Source organism: Pinus tabuliformis, chromosome 5_1 (genome assembly GCF_031772625.1).
Source record: "Pinus tabuliformis cultivar Carrire ecotype Pingquan chromosome 5_1, CPIR1, whole genome shotgun sequence".
Lineage (NCBI taxonomy): Eukaryota > Viridiplantae > Streptophyta > Pinopsida > Pinales > Pinaceae > Pinus > Pinus tabuliformis.
Window position 1 is genome coordinate 115,299,152 of NC_142305.1, and position 17,703 is coordinate 115,316,854.

A 17,703-nucleotide genomic window follows, 5' to 3' on the forward strand; every position below is an offset into this window, starting at 1 on the left:
GCTAAGTGCGGGAAGTTCTCATAGTCAGCTAAGTTCCAATCTTCCAGTTTTAATAGAGGAACCTGCCCCAATCGTTGTCCTTCAAAGACAATCTTGGCCAGCAGTAGAGGAGTTTGCAAGGGTACCTTGCTCTCGTTAATGTCCTTTGGCACCTTGGTCTTGCCCTTGCGCGGAGGGACGTACTTGGGGAACTTAGTGAGAGGGTCATCACCCTGGAATTCAACTTCCTCCACTTCTACCCCAAGTCCTCATCATCCATCAGGATGTCCTCAATTTCTTCCTCCTCTGGCTCCAGGTTAATGGCTTTACCCTTTTCTTATGCGGTGGGCTTATCCTTCGGTGGGTTTCTTCTCGGCGACACGCGCACCGATATTGCAGCCTGCTTGCCCTTTTTGTCCTTCGCACTCTCCTTGGTTGGGGTCAGCTTTGGTCTAGGTGTTCGTGGTGATCTGGGAACTTCATCTAATACCTCTGCAACCTCTGGAGCAGCTCCCTCTGCCTCCCTAACAAATTTCGGCATATCCCCCTCGGCTGTCATTACTTCGGCATCCATATCTTCTGCGGGTGCCAACATGATGCTATGCAACAACTCGTGTGTCTCCTTTGGAAACGTCTCAAATACTGAACTGGTTAGCAAAGCTTCGAAGTTTTCGCGGTTCATGTGCGCCAGAGAGCTTAACAACTCAATTCTCAAAATGTTAAGTGTTTTTTGTTGGGCCTCCACCTGTAATTTATATGGCATTTTGAATTCAAATCCGACTGTTCCCCCCACATTTAGTTCATTAATGTCGAATTGGCGGCAGATTTCCAAGGATATTACCCATAAAGTTTGTCTTAAATGCCGGTTACCCCCTCCATTTGGCCGCATTCCTACCGTCAAATCATGAACAATGACTTTAACGGTCACTTTCCAGCTGACCTGTGCGATTTCTTCCTAGGTAGTGGAGCTCCCTTCGCATTGTCGCGAACCCTGTGACATTTCCTACTCCACACATTCCTCCAATCGTGCAGTCCCCCAACCCGGGCAATGTAGTTTATAGTCCTGTGCCTCCTTTCAGCTACCTGGAGCGCTAAGACTATGCTACCCTCATATAGTCACCTGGCCGGATCACCGGTGTATGGCTTCAATCGGTTGCCATTCACCTTTCCTGGGAAGGGATCTCCATTCAATTTAACCAACTGAACAACTCCTCCATCGGTAATCTCCTTAATGACATAGAGCCCTAACCAGTGCATTCAGAACTTCCTTGGAAATTTATCAAACTTACTATCATATAACAAAACCAGATCATTTACCTTAAAGGTGCGCAACTTAATGTGTTGATCATGCCCTGCTTTTTCGCGTTGCTTTTAGACTTGTTGGTGAAATCCAACTAGAAATCTCTCTTCCTCAAGCTCAGCCAGTTGTGCGAGCCTCTCTTCCAGGGCTCTGCGATCCACCATACCCGTGAGTGCTTCTATGCACAAACTAGGCACAATGTATTCCATGGGCATCACTGCTTCAACACCATATACAAGCCTAAATGGTGTCTGTCCAGTCAACTTTTTGCATGTCGTCCAATAGGTTCATAGTATTGCGGGTATGCAGAGGTCCCAATCACTTCGTTGAGCATTGCAAACCTTGGTTAGCATGTTTTCCAATATGTTATTGAATGCTTCCACCGTCCCATTATCCTGTGGGTGATTAGACGTGCTTTTTTGATGATATACCTGAAATTCTTCCATCAGCACGTTGATCATTTCGTTCAGAAAGTGCGTACCACGATCACTCATCAAAATCTTAGGACACCCAAATCACTTCAGTACATACTCAAAGAGGAACTTCGCAGCAGTTGCGCCTATGCAGTCCTTCACAGGCTCTGCCTCTGCCCATTGAGTCAAATACTTAGTCACGATGATAATGTACCGCGTTCTCGTCTTCTTCCCTTGGGGTTGAATGGGTCCCACAAAATCTATTGCCCATTTCTCAAAATGGTGTAACGTCATCTGTCGGTTCAGAGGCAGCTCATCCCTCCACGATGGCCTGCCAATCCTTTGACACACATCACACGCCTTACAGTAAGTTTTTGAATCCTGATGGAGGGTTGGCCACCACAACCCTGCATGTAGAATCTTCTGCACAATCCCCCTTCTTGCATAATGGCCTCTGCGAGGATACTGCTCCTTTCAAACTCCGGTACATATCGTCGTAATAGTTCATGAGACCCCATTTTGTACAGATGTCCAGTAATGACAGAAAAGTCTATCACGCACACCACTAGCTCCTTCTGCTAGACGGTGTAACCTTCCGGGGTAGTTCCTGTTGTTAGGAAGTGTATGATGTCTTCAAAGTGACCATCCGTGACACGCACTGCAAATAGCTACGCGTTAGGTAATCCCTCCTCTAAATTAGTGGGCTTTGCCACTGTTTCAATGCATGACAGATGGTCTGGTCCCGTGTTCAATCATCTATGCTTCACAATAACCTCAAAATAATATTCCTAGAACAATAACAACCACCTATAGATTCTCCCCCCCAACACAAGCTTATTGACCAAGTATTTCAATGCAGAATGATCCGTATACATCTTAAAATGACCCAACAATTAGTGTCTAAACTTCTGGAGTGCGTATACCATGGCTAACCCTTCGTGCTCGGTGGTGGAATAGTTCTTCTCAACCTTGGTTAACATCCTTCTTGTGAATGCTATAGGATGGTCCAATTCTCCTCCGCTAGCCTGTGTCAGTACTGCTCCCAGTGCTATACATGACGTGTCTACATGTACGTGAAACTCCTTCTTCCAATCTAGGAAGACTAAAATTGGCGCGATGACCATTTTTCCTTTCAATACATCCAAGCTATTCTAACAGTCCTTGTTCCAATAGAATGTAACATCATTTTTAAACAACTTCTCCATAGGCGCGGTGATCTGGGAATAACCCTTGATAAATTTCCAGTAATACCCAGTATGTCCTAAGGTTGTGCACAACTGTTTTACACTCATTGGTGCCTCCAAGTTAAGTATCAATTCGATCTTCACAGGATCTACCATCAGTCCCTGCCTACAAACCACATCACCAGTAGAGTCCTAAAAGGAACACAAAACAGGCATTTCTTCAGATTGAGCGCAATCTGGTACCTTCGACAAGTATCTAGCATCAAGCGCAAACTTTCCACATGGCATTTTACCAGCCCAAACACAGTCTAGTCATCGAAGTACACCTACAGAAACTTATGAATGAATTCTTTGAATGCAACAATGACTCTGGGCGAAAAAATCACAAGCACATTCTTCAATCCGAAAGGCATTGCAGTGTACTGAAAACATCCCTATTTAGTCACAAAGGTCGTCTTGCTTCTATCCTCAGGCGCGATTTTGATCTGATGGTACCCAGAGAACCCATCAGTGAAGGAGTTCGCTTCTTGGTCACCTACATTATCCAATACCTCATCAGTGAACTGAGTTGAGAAAGGATCATGTACGCAAGCGTCATTCAACTTCCTAAGATCTACGCATATCCTTATTTCATCCTTCTGCATCTTTTCTTGTACCACTATTGGGCTTACCCATTCAGATTCTTCTATGGGCTCAATGATCCCTGCCGCAAGCATCTTGTTTAGCTCTAAGCGGACTTTCTCCTTATACTTCAGATTGAGACGGTAAGGTCTTTGCTTAATCGGCTTCATGTTAGGTTTTAATGTGATCTTCATAACTCCCAGGTCTCCTATTATCCCCTTTAGCTCCATAAACTTGGTAGGGAACAAATCCTGGTATTCGCGAAGCAATTCAACGACCTTATCTACTGTCGCGTCATCCTAGTAATCTCCAATCTTTGCGAATTTGGGCTCCACCTCCATACCAATATTTACCTGTTTCGTTTTCAGTGGTGCGTTATATCAGGATTCTCAATCTGCGGTCCCTCAACCTCGCGGTGACCCTCAGTTTCAGGGATATTAATCTTTTGTGGATCCTCGTCTTCTTCTTTAGTAGTCACGTTATAGCATTCCAGTGCATGGCTCAGCTGAGTAGTCCAATCAGGTTGGATCAGATCCAAAGGATCTTGCGGTATCCTAAAGATTGCTACTTTAACTTCTTGTAGCGCTTCATCAATACAGTCAAACCCATCTTCGAAGTTGAACGTCATTATGAATCCTTCGTGCAAAATATCCCATTCACCTGTGCCATGGCGGAGCTCTGTCTCCAAGTACCAGTTCATCGGGATGACATCCAAGGTATGACAGAACAAGTGCACCCATTCAAGTTGGGGCTTCGCTCCATAAGCCTTAGCCCATTTGGCCAAGTGTGCGTGCGGATTATCCTTATCGTCATATTTGTTTTTCATTCGTACCTTCGGCTTCCTAAAGCGTGTTCTTACCATCCTCCTACACTCGCGCCAATCATCAAAGCTACCCTTGTGCATACCCCACCATCTTGCGGGCGTAGTGCGTAGTGCCCAGTCCAAAGCCTGGAAGCGCTACTTTTTTGGTACCTCCCTCTCAAATGCATCCAAAAATACATCTACATCATTCAAGCCATCATAAGTGGGCAGATTTCTTACCTCTGACAATACACAGCGCAACGACCGAGTCATCATGTTACAGCTCAACGTGGTTACTTCATGTAGCCGATTCTGCCAGTGCTCTAATTCTTCATCAGAGTCTGAGGTGTAAGAACTCTCGCGATCCCATGTAATTCGTCCATCCATTGTCAGATTCACCCAATCTTGGTCTCACGCTGTTATCTTATATATGCAGTCCAAATCGTCATTTCTCTCACAATCGCGAACTTGTTCAGTATAGCGAGATCCTTCAACAAGATCAAGGGGGATTATTACGTGAAGCGATTTCTTTTCAAATATCATCTTTTGCTTCTTTAGGTTGATTACCGTGTTCATGTCAGTAGCACAATCAATGCCAGGGAGCGCAGGGTAGGGGTTGTTGTCATCCACAATTTCTATCACTTCAAAGTTAGCCAATGCGCTCGCGCCTTCAATATCTATAGTTACTCCTTACAACTGTCCCATGGGGATGATCTTCTGTTGATTCATCATCCTTAACTAAATCAGAGACCACTACAACACGGGTCTCCCCATCCGCTCCCAAGTCTGCTTTAGTAAAATGTTCACGTCTGACTCTAGATCCAAAATAACCTGATCCATTTCATTTTCTCCTATCTGCGCGGTCAGTCTCATCTCATGCCCTGTCCTTGCATTATGCTTACCAATCTTCCACACCATGCACGGTTCCCCTGGAGTGTTTTCGACGCATCTATTTATAAGTTCCTATAATCCCTTCACAGCCTTACTATCACGCGACAGCTTCATGCAGGTCTCTAGAAAGGTTGTAAGCATAGAAGGGTCCATTTCCTTATCAGTCTTATCCCTGCTCCCTGAGGTGGAGGCCTCAACGAAGCTCTTCTTTGCTTCCATGAACGTTTCGTGTGTGCGCTCCAAATCAAATTCAGCCTCCTTCGTCGAAGCTTTGCGAACCCATGCGTTGTCTTCAGGCTATTTCCCCTTATCATTGCCCATTGCAATTCCACTTTAGAGCACTATATTCACATTTGGATCCTCTTCGCGAGGCTCAGACCTCATCATCTGCAGGTTCTAAGTCGGCTGAGGTGATAACACCCCTTTGTCGCGTATCCTTGCTATTAGCATAGGAAAATCCTCTGTCTCATGATCAAACTGAGTACAATATTTGCATGATGGACACATTAGGTTAGTGCATTCACGGGCATAATGTCCTAGTCCTCCACAATTGTAGCAGATTAGCTGTCCCCGACCTCTACCAGGTCCTCCTCTGCCTCGGCCTCGTCCACGCCCTTGAAAGCCTGTTCACGCCATCCCAACGCTCTAGTCAGGGGGCCGTGTTTCTGCCTGAACTCTATAGGTGGGCATTTTATCCACCATCATTTCATAACTTCGGCAGTTGCGCTCATCATGCCCTAACGACCTGCAGAAGTTGAAGAACAGTTGTTGCGGTGTTTGTACAAACTTTTGTAGCAAATGACAATTATCTGTCGTATGTTTCCCTGATACCTAACATATAGCGCACCACAACAAATACCCCGCGCTCAGTCCCACTTGGGCCTCTAACCTTAAAGGAATCAATCCTCCTCCTGCAATATAGTTTGCAAATATTAGGCAGTGGTCTTTGTCATGCCCCTAACCCTTACATTTTAGGCACCATATCTCTTCACGCACCTCCGGTCGAACTATTTTTTCCTGCTTCAAACTTTGCATTTCAAGGCAAAGATTTTGCAACTGCGCATGGATCTGCTGAACCCTAGATTTGGGTCTTGCATCAGTGTTTCATGCAGTCTTATGGCAATATCCAAGGCCTTTGCCTGAGTTGTAATCTTCTGTTGTGACAGTGCAACCCTTAGGTGAGGTAGGAGCGAAGCCACGAACCATTCACGGTGATGTCCATCTGTTAAGTTCATATTAGCTTTGCGGATTTTACACTTCAATCTCTGATCTAATTCCCAAGGTGTCTCACCTGGTTTCATTGCGATTTCCTTGAATCCCACAATCGAATGTGCCTTGGATTTAGGCCTATTGAACCCTTTATTCAACGCAGTCTGGATCTCAGCCAACCCAGCGTTTGGGTTATCATTAGATTACTTCATGTACCAAGTTAGTGCGCGATCTTGCAAAGTGCTAACCAATGTTGCCTTCTTCATGTGATCATCTGTGACACCCTGAGTTTCCCATACAGCTTTCACGACGAGCCAAAACTGGTCTAAGTCCTCATTTCCAAAGCCCTTAAACAAAGACAACTTCACTAAATTTGCCATGTTGAACTGCGGTGGAGGTCGTGGTGGTATGGGTGAGGTCGTGGGTGACGGTGGTGAAGTTGGAGGTGGTGTAGGTAGAGATGGCAATCGCGGGAATCCCTGTCTTATTAATTGAACTTCACTTCACGGAGAAGCCTGCGCTACTCCCTCTTCGTCACCCAATGGAGGTGAAATTAGTGGGCTATATTCAGGACCCTTTTTTCCTTCGTTTCTATAAGTCTTTCCACTTCGCGTGGCTCCGAACATCAAGGTAGCTACATAGCTCATTTTTCACACATTAACATCTTAATCCAGGTATTTAAAAACTTCAAGTACTTACCTCGCGGACCGTTGAAAAAGCGTCGCTTCGCCTGGCTGTAACTAATTGAGGTATCAACCGTGAATTCAATCATGAATCCTCTTATGATGTGATCAAGCCAATGATCGACAACGCAAGCGATGTTATCCTCAAAGGCTTCCAGTCTCTGTACTAGCTCCGAGGTCCAAACAATAGGATTGTCAAGTCTCCACCTTTCTTGGCTATCTACTAGCTTCATGATCCACTTGTATAACTCAACTGGAAAGGAACATAAAAAGTTGTCGTGGATTTCTGTATACAGGTACCTGTCTAGCCGTTGTTCCTTTGTTAGCTGTGGATTTTTGTTCTCCTACCCCACAAATTCATGGATATTCCTATCCAACCAGTCTTCAACCTTTTTCTTAGTTGGATTCTAGTGATACAACATCGCACATCTCACATGCAGATTATGGTCCTGGCAATTGAACCATTTGTTGGCTTTGTGGGGCCTAACCAAGGTTCAACGTTAGTTAGCCAAACAAATCTCTACACTACTGGCCCTTTTGGTATCAGCTTGTGGAGCGCGGATTAAAGTCTCACCCGAAGTAGTATGGAGGGATGTTGGAACCAAGTTTCCGCACCCTGAGATGGTTTTGATGTCGGTTTATACCCTCTATTCCTATTTTCACACAAGTCACCAGGCTTTAGGGCTTTGTCAGTCTACCCCTTTATTCCTCCCTTCAGTACCTCTGTGAAGGTGTACGATTGACCTTCGCGCAGCCTTAACCCGTGATCCAGGTGCTTTTGCGCTGCTATGATGACGTATTGTATAGGTTCCCGAGTTATCTTAAGTGTTTTGCTTATCTTACTAAACAATCACGGTTAGTGTCACGTAAACTGATATTCTTACTTGCGTTCAATTAACCAATACAATCACATATATTCACGCATCACATAAACATTGTAAATTAAACCCAAAACACAATATAACCAAATGCAGTAACAGGGAGTAAATATACATGATTTGTAGATACTTCTCTTTATTGATATCTTTTAATACTGACTCTATCCGCCTTGCGCACACAGCTACAGGGGTCCGTGCACTCAGCTGTAGACTTCTACCCTAGGCCTTTGTGCACTTAGCTATAGAGCCTCTACCTATGCTAAGACCCGAGGCACTTAGACTTCTCTACCAAGACTCCAAAACTTGTCTACCGACTTCCCTACCTAGATCTTACTTACTTAGCTCCTTTTTATACAATCCCATGGTCCGTGGACCATGGGTGGATCTTTACAGTCACCTTTACACTTTACAAAATAAGGGCGGAAAACCCTTTATGACTCTTGACACCTTCGCGCTCCATGACGACAAAATGCGAAGACTTTACAACTTTATTACAAAATTTGTCCCAAAACAAGGGCTTTTAGCCCCAAAATTGTCCTTGGGTGAACCCGTTCCCAACAATATGAAAATGAAAATGCATTAGTTGGTACTATTAACATATCTGCTCACAATTGTGATGGAATGAATGTTCCATCCAATTTATTTTCCTTTGAAGAACATAAAGTAGATTACATGAGCATGGAAGTGCAAGGGAAAAGGAGTAGATGAGGTGCTTCGTGACACAAAGGAAGTCAAAAATAAGAAGGCTAAGCAAAAATAAAAGCAAAAGAGGAAATTTACAAAACAAATATTAAAGGACAAAGAAGCTAGTGTTAAAAGGTTGAAGTAGGCACCAGTCACCAAATCCAAGTATGTGATTTTGCGCAAGTTATACATGGAATGATACACAATGTTCTTTCTCACATGATGCAAATCCTGTAATTCAATTTGAGATATGCAAGTTTATGTCAATTAATGGTGTTTGAAAAGGGACATGAAATAAAAATGTAAAATGAAATCTATGTAGTGAAATACTCAAATGTCAAGAACACGAACTGCTGACAGAGGTATGTACATGGTAGAGAATACAAATCTAAAGCAAATCATGTTAGATTGACAAGTTAAGCATGTAAAGAATCATCCTACATAGAATTAAAGGAAATATTGAGCACCAAACTGATTACATTATAGGTAGTTCGGCCACATGAAAAGATCCATAGTGATATGAAGAAAGCAATGCAACATCAAAGCAATATTTCTATTACAGAGACATTTCATTTGCAAAAGAAGAAGACTACATACAAAAATAAAAATAAAAAAGAAGGAGAGAAAAGGAAAAAGGGTATCACCAGTACAAACTTTTGAGAAATGAAAATAAGACCAAACCCTAAAATCAAGAACATTATGTGAATCAATCGCAAGAGAAAATTTCTTGAAAAAAAAATCACAAAAGAAAATTTAGAGACTAAGTAAAACTCTGCAATAACAAATTTGAATCTGCACAAGCAGAGATCAATAGACTTTGAATGGCCTTGATAGAGAAACAAAAGATTCTATCAGCTCAAGAGAACTAAAGAACAAGAAAGAATGTGCATTATATTTTACAAAAGGATTCACAAGAATGAAATGTAGAAAATGAGTGCCAGGGATGAAATGACATAAGACAAATTGACACAAGTGAATGGCAGAAATGGCAGGAGACAAAGAGACAAATAATGAATATTGTGCAAATAAATTAATTGGACAATCTCACATCCTATACTATGCATTATTTTTTTTTTCTCTGCAAAGACTAAAATCTATTAACTGAAAAGAGCAATAATTTTACAATAAGTTGAGGCCTCAGAGAACAGAATCCGAGAGCACTCAACATAGCAGAACTACCCCCATACAAAAGGAACTTGGGGAGAACAGCTACAAAGATCTAGGAGACATATATAGAACCCAGAGATAGACTCGTAGAACGTAGAAAGAGACATTGTCAGCAAAAAACTTAAGTACTTGGCAGACCAGCTGGTAAATAAACAACCACTTCCACAAAGGGAAGCAAAAACAACAAGTTAAAGATGCTGAACCTTGACTGTGAGCATAGTTGCCTGGAAGTGGTCATCTGAACGAAATCAAAACCAAAAAGGAGAAAAAACAGACACAGGTGGCATTAGCCTTCCACATCCTCACTAGGAGTCTTCTTCGCTACCAGGCATGCGCTGCCAAACCTTAAATTTTCGTTGCTGCCCGTCTCGCTTACTGGGTTCGCTAGGGAATGACCTGAAGCTCCAAAGGTCCCTTCCTCGGCCACTGGATTTATGTCTTCAAGAGGCGGAATGCTTTTGGGCATATCATCCTGAACAAACTTATCATTCGTCCAATTCTCCTGGCTTCCCTTACCCATTGAATGCTCACTGCTTTAAGAAGGATTAGGAACTATGCATGACAGAGGAGAAATTTGATTTTCTTCTTCCGAAAGGATTATAGTGACGTGAGCAATAATCAGAGGCCTATTCAGATTGCTTTGGAATTTAAAGTGCATGGTTTGGAAAGCACTGTTTGGAATTGGCTTGCGCACAGGGCTTGGAGAAGGTGAATTCAAATGAGAGGAGGGAGGATTGATGGGCAATTGTTCAGGGTCCTCATGACTAGCGGTTGGACGTTTTCCGCTTCCATGTCGCCCCCCGGAACGGTTCCTACTACCCTGGCGAACCATTATGAAGAGCGAAGGGGAAGGCACAGAGAAACCAGAGACAACAACCGAGGGATAAAATGATTGATACAGAGACCAAATCAAACACACAGAGAATGCCCGAGACGGAGATGCAACACGCCCAATTCTAAATTCAAGAGCTTTAGATTGCTTACCCCCTGAAGCTATGCTAATCCTACCGTGGGGAGCCTTAGCCAAATAGTGTCTCTTCCAGAAAAACAGAGAGCCCGCCTGGAGGTTGCCTCTGTCTGAAGACTGAGCGCGAGGTGTGAAGATATCATACAAGATCGCCATGATTATAACAACCATAGTTTTGCCTAGAACAGTGTACTCCATTAATGCAGAAATCCGATAGTATCCATCCTTAATAAGGCCATCCCTCTTGCGCGAGGTGAGAGCCTGGGAAGCCACGCTGCCCTGCAGCTTGCAGTACCGGGTTTTACAAACTATCATAACTATCATTTAATTCATTTGTGCCACCCGCATCCGGGGTGCTTCTTCTATCTGAGGCATTTCCTTCTGCACTAGATTGTTATAATCGAAGAGTTGAGATTCAGAGGCTAAGCTAGAAATTGATCCAACAAATAGATGCATCCCGCATTCAACCCCCATATTAGCTAATAAATCTGCGACTTTGTTCCCTTCTCTGCGAATATGTTTCAAAGTGATCGCCCTGTGGGTGGAAAACCAGCATTCAATAGATTGTAGCCTGTTTGCCATTCTCCAACTGTTACTTACTTTGCAGGAGGGGGAGCCCTGTAGGATTCTTGAGACCATTTTGATGATGATTTGGGAGTCTCCCTCTATTATAAGAGGAAATAGACCCTTGCCTTGCGCTAGAATTAGCCCTTGCCAAAGACCCTCCAATTCTGTTGAGTTATTGGTGTCCCACCCTCTTGAACCTAAGTAAGTTAAGATAGGAGCTCCCTTATGATCTCTGAAGATCCCTCCAAAGCCAGAATTCCCTGGGTTGCCTTTTGAGGCCCCATCAAAATTTAGCTGGTACATATGCATGGGGGGAGGTTGCCATTTCTCAGGTGAGTGGCTCCTCGGAGGCTTTGTTCCTTTGATGAGCTATTCTCGCTTCCATTGGAAATTCCAATTATTCCATATTGATTCTTCTTGGGGGATAGTTGGGAGATCCTCTTGGTACCAGGTCTTGAGAGATATGGTTTCTTCAATATTTTGGTTGATTATTTTCCAGATATCTTCCAGCGATCTGGTGTGGTTCTTGAATATTCTGCCATTTCTCTCCTTCCATATGGCCCACATAATAAAGCCTGGAATGAGCTTCCAGAGAAAGTTTAAGATCTTACTTTGATAGGGGTTGTGGTCCCAGTTGCGCACAGTTGCAATGATATCTCCGTTAGATCTTCCCTCCTTTTGGCAGTGGAAACTGATCTTTTGCCAAAGCTTGTGTGCCAGCGGACAGGAATGCATGAGATGCTTTATGGTTTCCTCTTCTTGTTTACAGTTGGGACAGATGGAAGGTCCATGGAAATTTCTTTTTCTCAGATTGTCCCACGTGAGAATCTTGTTGTGGCAAAGGAGCCAAAGAAAGGTGGAAACTTTCGGCCAAATGGAGGGGTCCCATATTTTGCTCCAGAGCGAATCTATCACCATGTGTTCCTTGATCAGGATGTTGTAGGCCTCTCTCATAGAAAAGGTGCCCTTTTCTTCATATCCCCACCTAAGAATATCCTTTTCCTCAGAATATTGAATTCTTCTTTTCATTAATTCTGTGTCCAGAATTTGTTGGATCTGCGTCGGCCCCTGTCTTAAGATTTGAGTCGCTTTGAGCCATTCTCTGTAATCTTGGTTTGATGAATTTCTCCAGAAGTTTCCCACCGTGTCATAAGGTTGCATATCCTGTTCCAGATGAGGACTAAGAGGGAGTTGGTCCTTGAGTTTGGGCATCTGCTGCCAAGAATCTTCCCAAAACCTTGCATTGCTACCATTCTTCACTTCCCAAAAGCTATGCTGCTGAATGAGATTCTTATGCTGCTTGGCCGAGTTCCACATGATTGAACCTGTGCTGACCTCTGATATTCTGATTAGTTCCTCCATTGGGCAGTTTCTTGCATATTTAGCTGTCCATAGCGAGGCCCAAGGGGTGAGAGGTTCAGTTAGCCACTTCCACCAGATTCGAGCTCCCATTACTTCATTGCTGTGAGAGGGGTCCCTCAAACCAATACCGCCTCCTTTCTTTGGAAGACAAGCCGTTTCCCATTTAACCAGAGCCCACTTGCGCCTGTGGCCACTGCTGCCCCAAAGAAACGATCTTTGGAGTATTTTAATTTCTTTAAGAACCCATTTGGGAGCAGCAAGGATGGAGAAGAGGTATAAGGGCATGGCTTGAAGAACTGCTTTTATGAGGACAAGTCGGCTTGCCATATTAAGAGATCTGTGAGTCCAAGAGGATAGCCGTGCCTCCAGATTTTCTAAGAGAATTTTCCAGGAAGAGTGCTTTATGGCTGAGGCAATCAGAGGAGCACCTAAATAAGTGGAAGGGAGTTTAGCTGAAGAGAATCCCAGAATGCGGATTATGGCGGACTGAGTTACAGAGGGAGTATGAAAGAAAAAGATTTGAGACTTGGAGTTATTGATAGAGGCTCCAGAGGCTTCCGAAAAGTTCGTCAAAAGGGTTTTGAGCTGACGAGCTTCCTGGACCGAAGGATGCCCGAAAAGCATGTTATCATCTACAAATTGCTGGTGAGTGAAAGCGGGGGAATTATGAAAGGAAAGGCCTTTGAGACACTGGGATTGTTGAGCCGTCCTAATACTGCGACCTAAACCCTCAGCCATGATTACGAACAGAAAGGGGGAGAGGGGGTCTCCCTGCCTGATGCCCCGAGTAGGATGAAAGGTAGAAGAGGGTATACCATTGATTAAAACAGAGAAAAAAGAGGAGGAGATGAGGCTCATTATCCATCGAACCTAGGGAGCAGCAAATCCAAAAGCCATTAGAACTTTTTCAATATACATCCAACTTAGGCTATCAAAAACCTTTGAAAGATCTAGTTTGAGGAGCATACCTGGCTTCTTAGAGGTCTTCAGAGAGTGAATTATTTCATGAGTCAGGATGATCCCATCCGTGATCTGCCTCCCCTCAACATATCCGGATTGCTCGGGCGAGATGATGAGAGGAAGCAAAAGTTTGAGCCTAGAGGTGATGATTTTAGATACAATCTTATAGATTATGTTGCATAGTGCTATTGGTCTGTACTTGTCAGGTGTGCTTGGAAGATCCACCTTGGGAACCAGGGCTATGAAAGTAGCATTCACCCCCGGAAACATCCATCTCAAAGATCGAGACTCCTCCACCACTTGCCAGACTTCCATCTTGATCAGATCCCAGAAGTTATGGAAAAAATTAGAGGTAAATCCATCCGGGCCTGGGGCTTTGCCTGCTTTCAGTTGTCGCACTGCAAGTTCCACTTCTTGAAGGTCAACAGGCTTGAGAAGCATTTGGTTGTGCTCTTCTGAGATAAGTTTGGGAATATTTCGAGTAATTTTCTCTATAGCCTGTGATCGGTCACCGCTTGGCTCTCGGTGCATCTGCTTGAAATAATTTAATAATGCAGTTTCAATTTCTTCATGCTTTTCCACTTTGATTCCCTGCTCGTTTTGAATATGAGTTATATTATTATGCATCCTGCACTGGATTGTGGTGCTATGAAAGAATTTAGTGTTTTTCTCTCCATCTTTGAGCCATCTGACCCTTGATTTTTGCCTCCACAACGTCTCTTCTTGCTTATCCTTTTCTGCTAGTTGCATTTCAAGACTTTTTTCCTGTTCTGTCAGGTCCTCTGAATGGCCATCAATAATAATCCTTTGTTGTAGCTGCTTCATATCTAGCTCGAGGGCAGCTTTACCCTGAAAGATATTGCCGAAAGATGTATGATTCCAATGCTTGATCTTGCCTTTTAGATGCTTGAGCTTTTGCTGGAATTGGAACATTTTTGAGCCTGGAGGAGGAGAGAAGTTGTTCCATTCTGTACTGATTAATTTGTGGAAGTCCGGATGGGATAGCCAAAAGGCCTCAAAGCGAAATGGCCTGCGAAGCTTGTTTCCCGGACGAGACCATTGGAGGGAAATGGGCCAGTGATCAAATCCCGAGAAAGGCAGGATGGAAGCTGCGAAGTCTCCACCGAGATGAATAACATTGTCTGAGAGCAAAAACCTGTCCAGCCGAGAAGCTATCTGCTGGTTCCCTGCTCTTTTGTTATTCCAGGTAAATACACCATTATTGAAAGGAAGGTCGATGAGCCAATTAGTCTGAATGAAGTCCTTTAAGAGTGACCCTTCCTGACTTCCTCTGCATCTTCCTCCTCTTTTTTCTTCCAGTCTTGTAATCATATTGAAGTCTCCTCCAACAATCCAAAGAGGGAGCGATCTGTTATGGTTAATTTCAGAGAGAGAGTTTAGGATACTCACTTTAAGGGATGTTTCCTGTGGAAAATATACATTAGTTAAGAGCCCGTGTATATTTGTGCCTATGATGTGAAAGATTGCTTGAAGGAAATTCCTCTGTGCGTGGAAATTGTTGAGCCTGATAGCTCTTGGATCCCAGATGATCGCTAGGCCTCCAGAGGCTCCATCCGCATCCACTGCTATATTAAGACTCCCTGGCCAAATTTTTGTAGCTAATCTATCTAATGCACTAGAATTGCATTTGGTCTCTTGCAAGAATAGGACTTGAGGATTTTCTTGCTTTATCATGTTTTTAAGAATTCGAGTTTTCCTTGGGCTATTGAGCCCTCTTATATTCCAAGAGATTAACTTCATTGGGAAGGAGTGTTTTCAGAGCTATAGTACTTGGTTAACTTGGAATACCTGCCGGAATCCACTAATATTTGTCCTATTGTGATTGTTCTTTGTAGATCAGTTTTCCTTCCCCACTTTTTGATATCTTTGGCTATGAATCTTCCATCCCAGGGGCCTCTAGTCTGTATACCTAAATATTTTTGCCGCTGCGCCCGAGATAGGACTTCTTCCAGATTCTTAAGTTGTCCCGCTGGAATGTTGTCAAAGTTGTTTGTTGTGCAAGCTTTTTCTAGACCTGGGATGTCCAATTCCCCAATATCTATTGCTTCTGTTTCTTCCTCCATGAACTGTGGATAGTTTGATTCTTCATTCGGTTCCTCTTCTAGACTGGCATTCGAATGTGGTATCTCCATCTGCATGACTTGGGTGTTCCATACAATTTCTTTTTGCTTGTCGGAGGTAGAAGCTTCCTTACCTTGAGTATCTGCATGAGGCATTGTGGGATTTGCCATCTTTGAGTGGTTGTTATTCATTGACTCTGGCTCTGGTGGTGTAGGAGAGTCCGTTCGCTGATCCTGCTGATGAGCTAAAACCCCAAAACTGTTACTTGTTGAAGGCACAAAGGGGCTGGTTTGCGGCATTTTGGGCTTTGGAGCTTGTTTCTTGTGAGATTTTTGGCGATTTGTTACTTTGATAAAGCCGTCTGCTTCAGATGCTTCTGGACCAGAGGCAGGAGAGGGTTTTTGCGTTAACGGACAGTCTCTGAATAAATGTCCCAAGGCGTGACATCTTCTACATCTAAAGGGCACATGTTCATAGTCAATCGTCTGAACCCATTCAATATCATAGTGAGATATACTTACCGCATCTGGAAGAGCCTGGTTGAGGTTCATATAGACGCAGATACGAGCAAAGGAGGTGTATCTGCATGTTTTCGTTTCCTCTGCCACCTTTACAAACTCGCCAAAAGCATTTCCAATTGCTTGTAGGGAGTCTTCCTCCCAATATTCCACTGGCAGTGAGTATAAGTGGATCCAAACCGGAGCCCAGCTAAGATACTCCTTGTCCGGGTCGAAGCGTTCCACCCATCCTTTGAGAAACAGACCAGCTGCATTAAAGAAGTAAGGCCCTCCATCCAGGACCCTCTTTCTGTCCTCCAGGCAGTTGAAGAACCCTTTTGGTCCTAACTGTAGGGTTATATGTCCCTTTGGGTGCCATTTCGCATTTATCCAGCTCCTTAATTCCTTCTCAGTTGGCCACAGACCGATGAACTTCCCTATTAAAGCGTGATCTTTCATGTATTGTATCTTCGCATTGATTCGATGGCCTGGTAGTTCTACCTTTGGATGCACAGAGGCAACGGGTTTGCATGTAGCTGAGTGTACCTCTGGTGGCTTTTCGTCTTGTTTTGTCCGTTGAAATATCAGATCCTCATTGTCCTCGTTCTGGTTTGCAGTTCCAATTTCTTCCTTATTCAGTAGTTGCTCATTGTCTTTTTGTGGGGGAGGTTCATCGCCCTCCCCCCGCGGGGGCTCCATGAGAAAGTGTACCCTCTGTCCGGTGAATGAGAGGGCCTGAAACCGTCAGAAGTTGCAGGTATTCTGCAGTCTAGCACAGTCTGCCGTCGCTGCAAGTGTTCAAACCCTAGAATGCATAGCGCAGAGCCCGTCTTATACTATGCATTAAAATTATTAACATCATGTGTTATTAATACTAATGGGGTTATTTCAAAGCAACGTTTCAAATTCTATTGGCATATGAAGGAATATGACAATTGTGCTCAGGTCAGAATATATTGGACAATGCTATTTTGAATGAGTAGATTGAGAATTATTCTACAAGTGATCTTAGTGCGTTACAATATCTGCAGTGGCATTTAATGTGATTTACAGTGCCTTGAGGATAGTACAGTGTGGTGAAGTAATATGATAATACATTGGAGATACATATATTGTGGAATACATTGGCAATGTTTTTACATTGAGAAGTTGAATACAATATTTGCAACTTATTGTTTGCAATGCCTTAATACAATGCATAATATGAAGTGTGTTGATACAATGGGTAGAAGACAATGCATTGCAGTTATTGTTGCATGGGTTGATAAAATGAGAAAAAAAAAACATGTGTTGATAATGAGAAAGCTTTCATAACTTTATATATGCAACATCTTATAGTATTTGCAGGGTTTTTAATATCATTATGGAACAATGTTTTTTTCATCTTTTGGTACATTGACAACATTAAAATAATTGCTTGGAATGCATATGGAAAGTTGTGTATACAACAATATGGC

At 43.4% G+C, this 17,703-nt stretch overlaps 1 protein-coding gene across 1 annotated transcript; it reads right to left on the bottom strand.

Moving 5' to 3' along the window:
- Positions 1–13,577: 13,577 nt before the first annotated feature.
- On the bottom strand, positions 13,578–16,945 carry LOC149163692 (uncharacterized). The gene is made up of 2 exons (XM_089429232.1): positions 15,477–16,945; positions 13,578–14,859 (listed from the first exon to the last, which is right to left on the bottom strand). Exons 1-2 carry the CDS (start codon positions 16,943–16,945, stop codon positions 13,578–13,580), a joined length of 2,751 nt encoding a protein of 916 aa, XP_089285358.1.
- Between the last annotated feature and the right edge of the window lie 758 nt (positions 16,946–17,703).

Excerpts from the sequence above, each read along its gene's own strand:
- LOC149163692 (XM_089429232.1), bottom strand. The coding sequence starts at position 16,945 with ATGGAGCCCCCGCGGGGGGAGGGCGATGAACCTCCCCCACAAAAAGAC. Across the intron at positions 14,860-15,476 it reads ATATTAGTGGATTCCGGCAG|AGCAGGGAACCAGCAGATAG; the intron begins GTATTCCAAGTT and ends GAATAACAAAAG.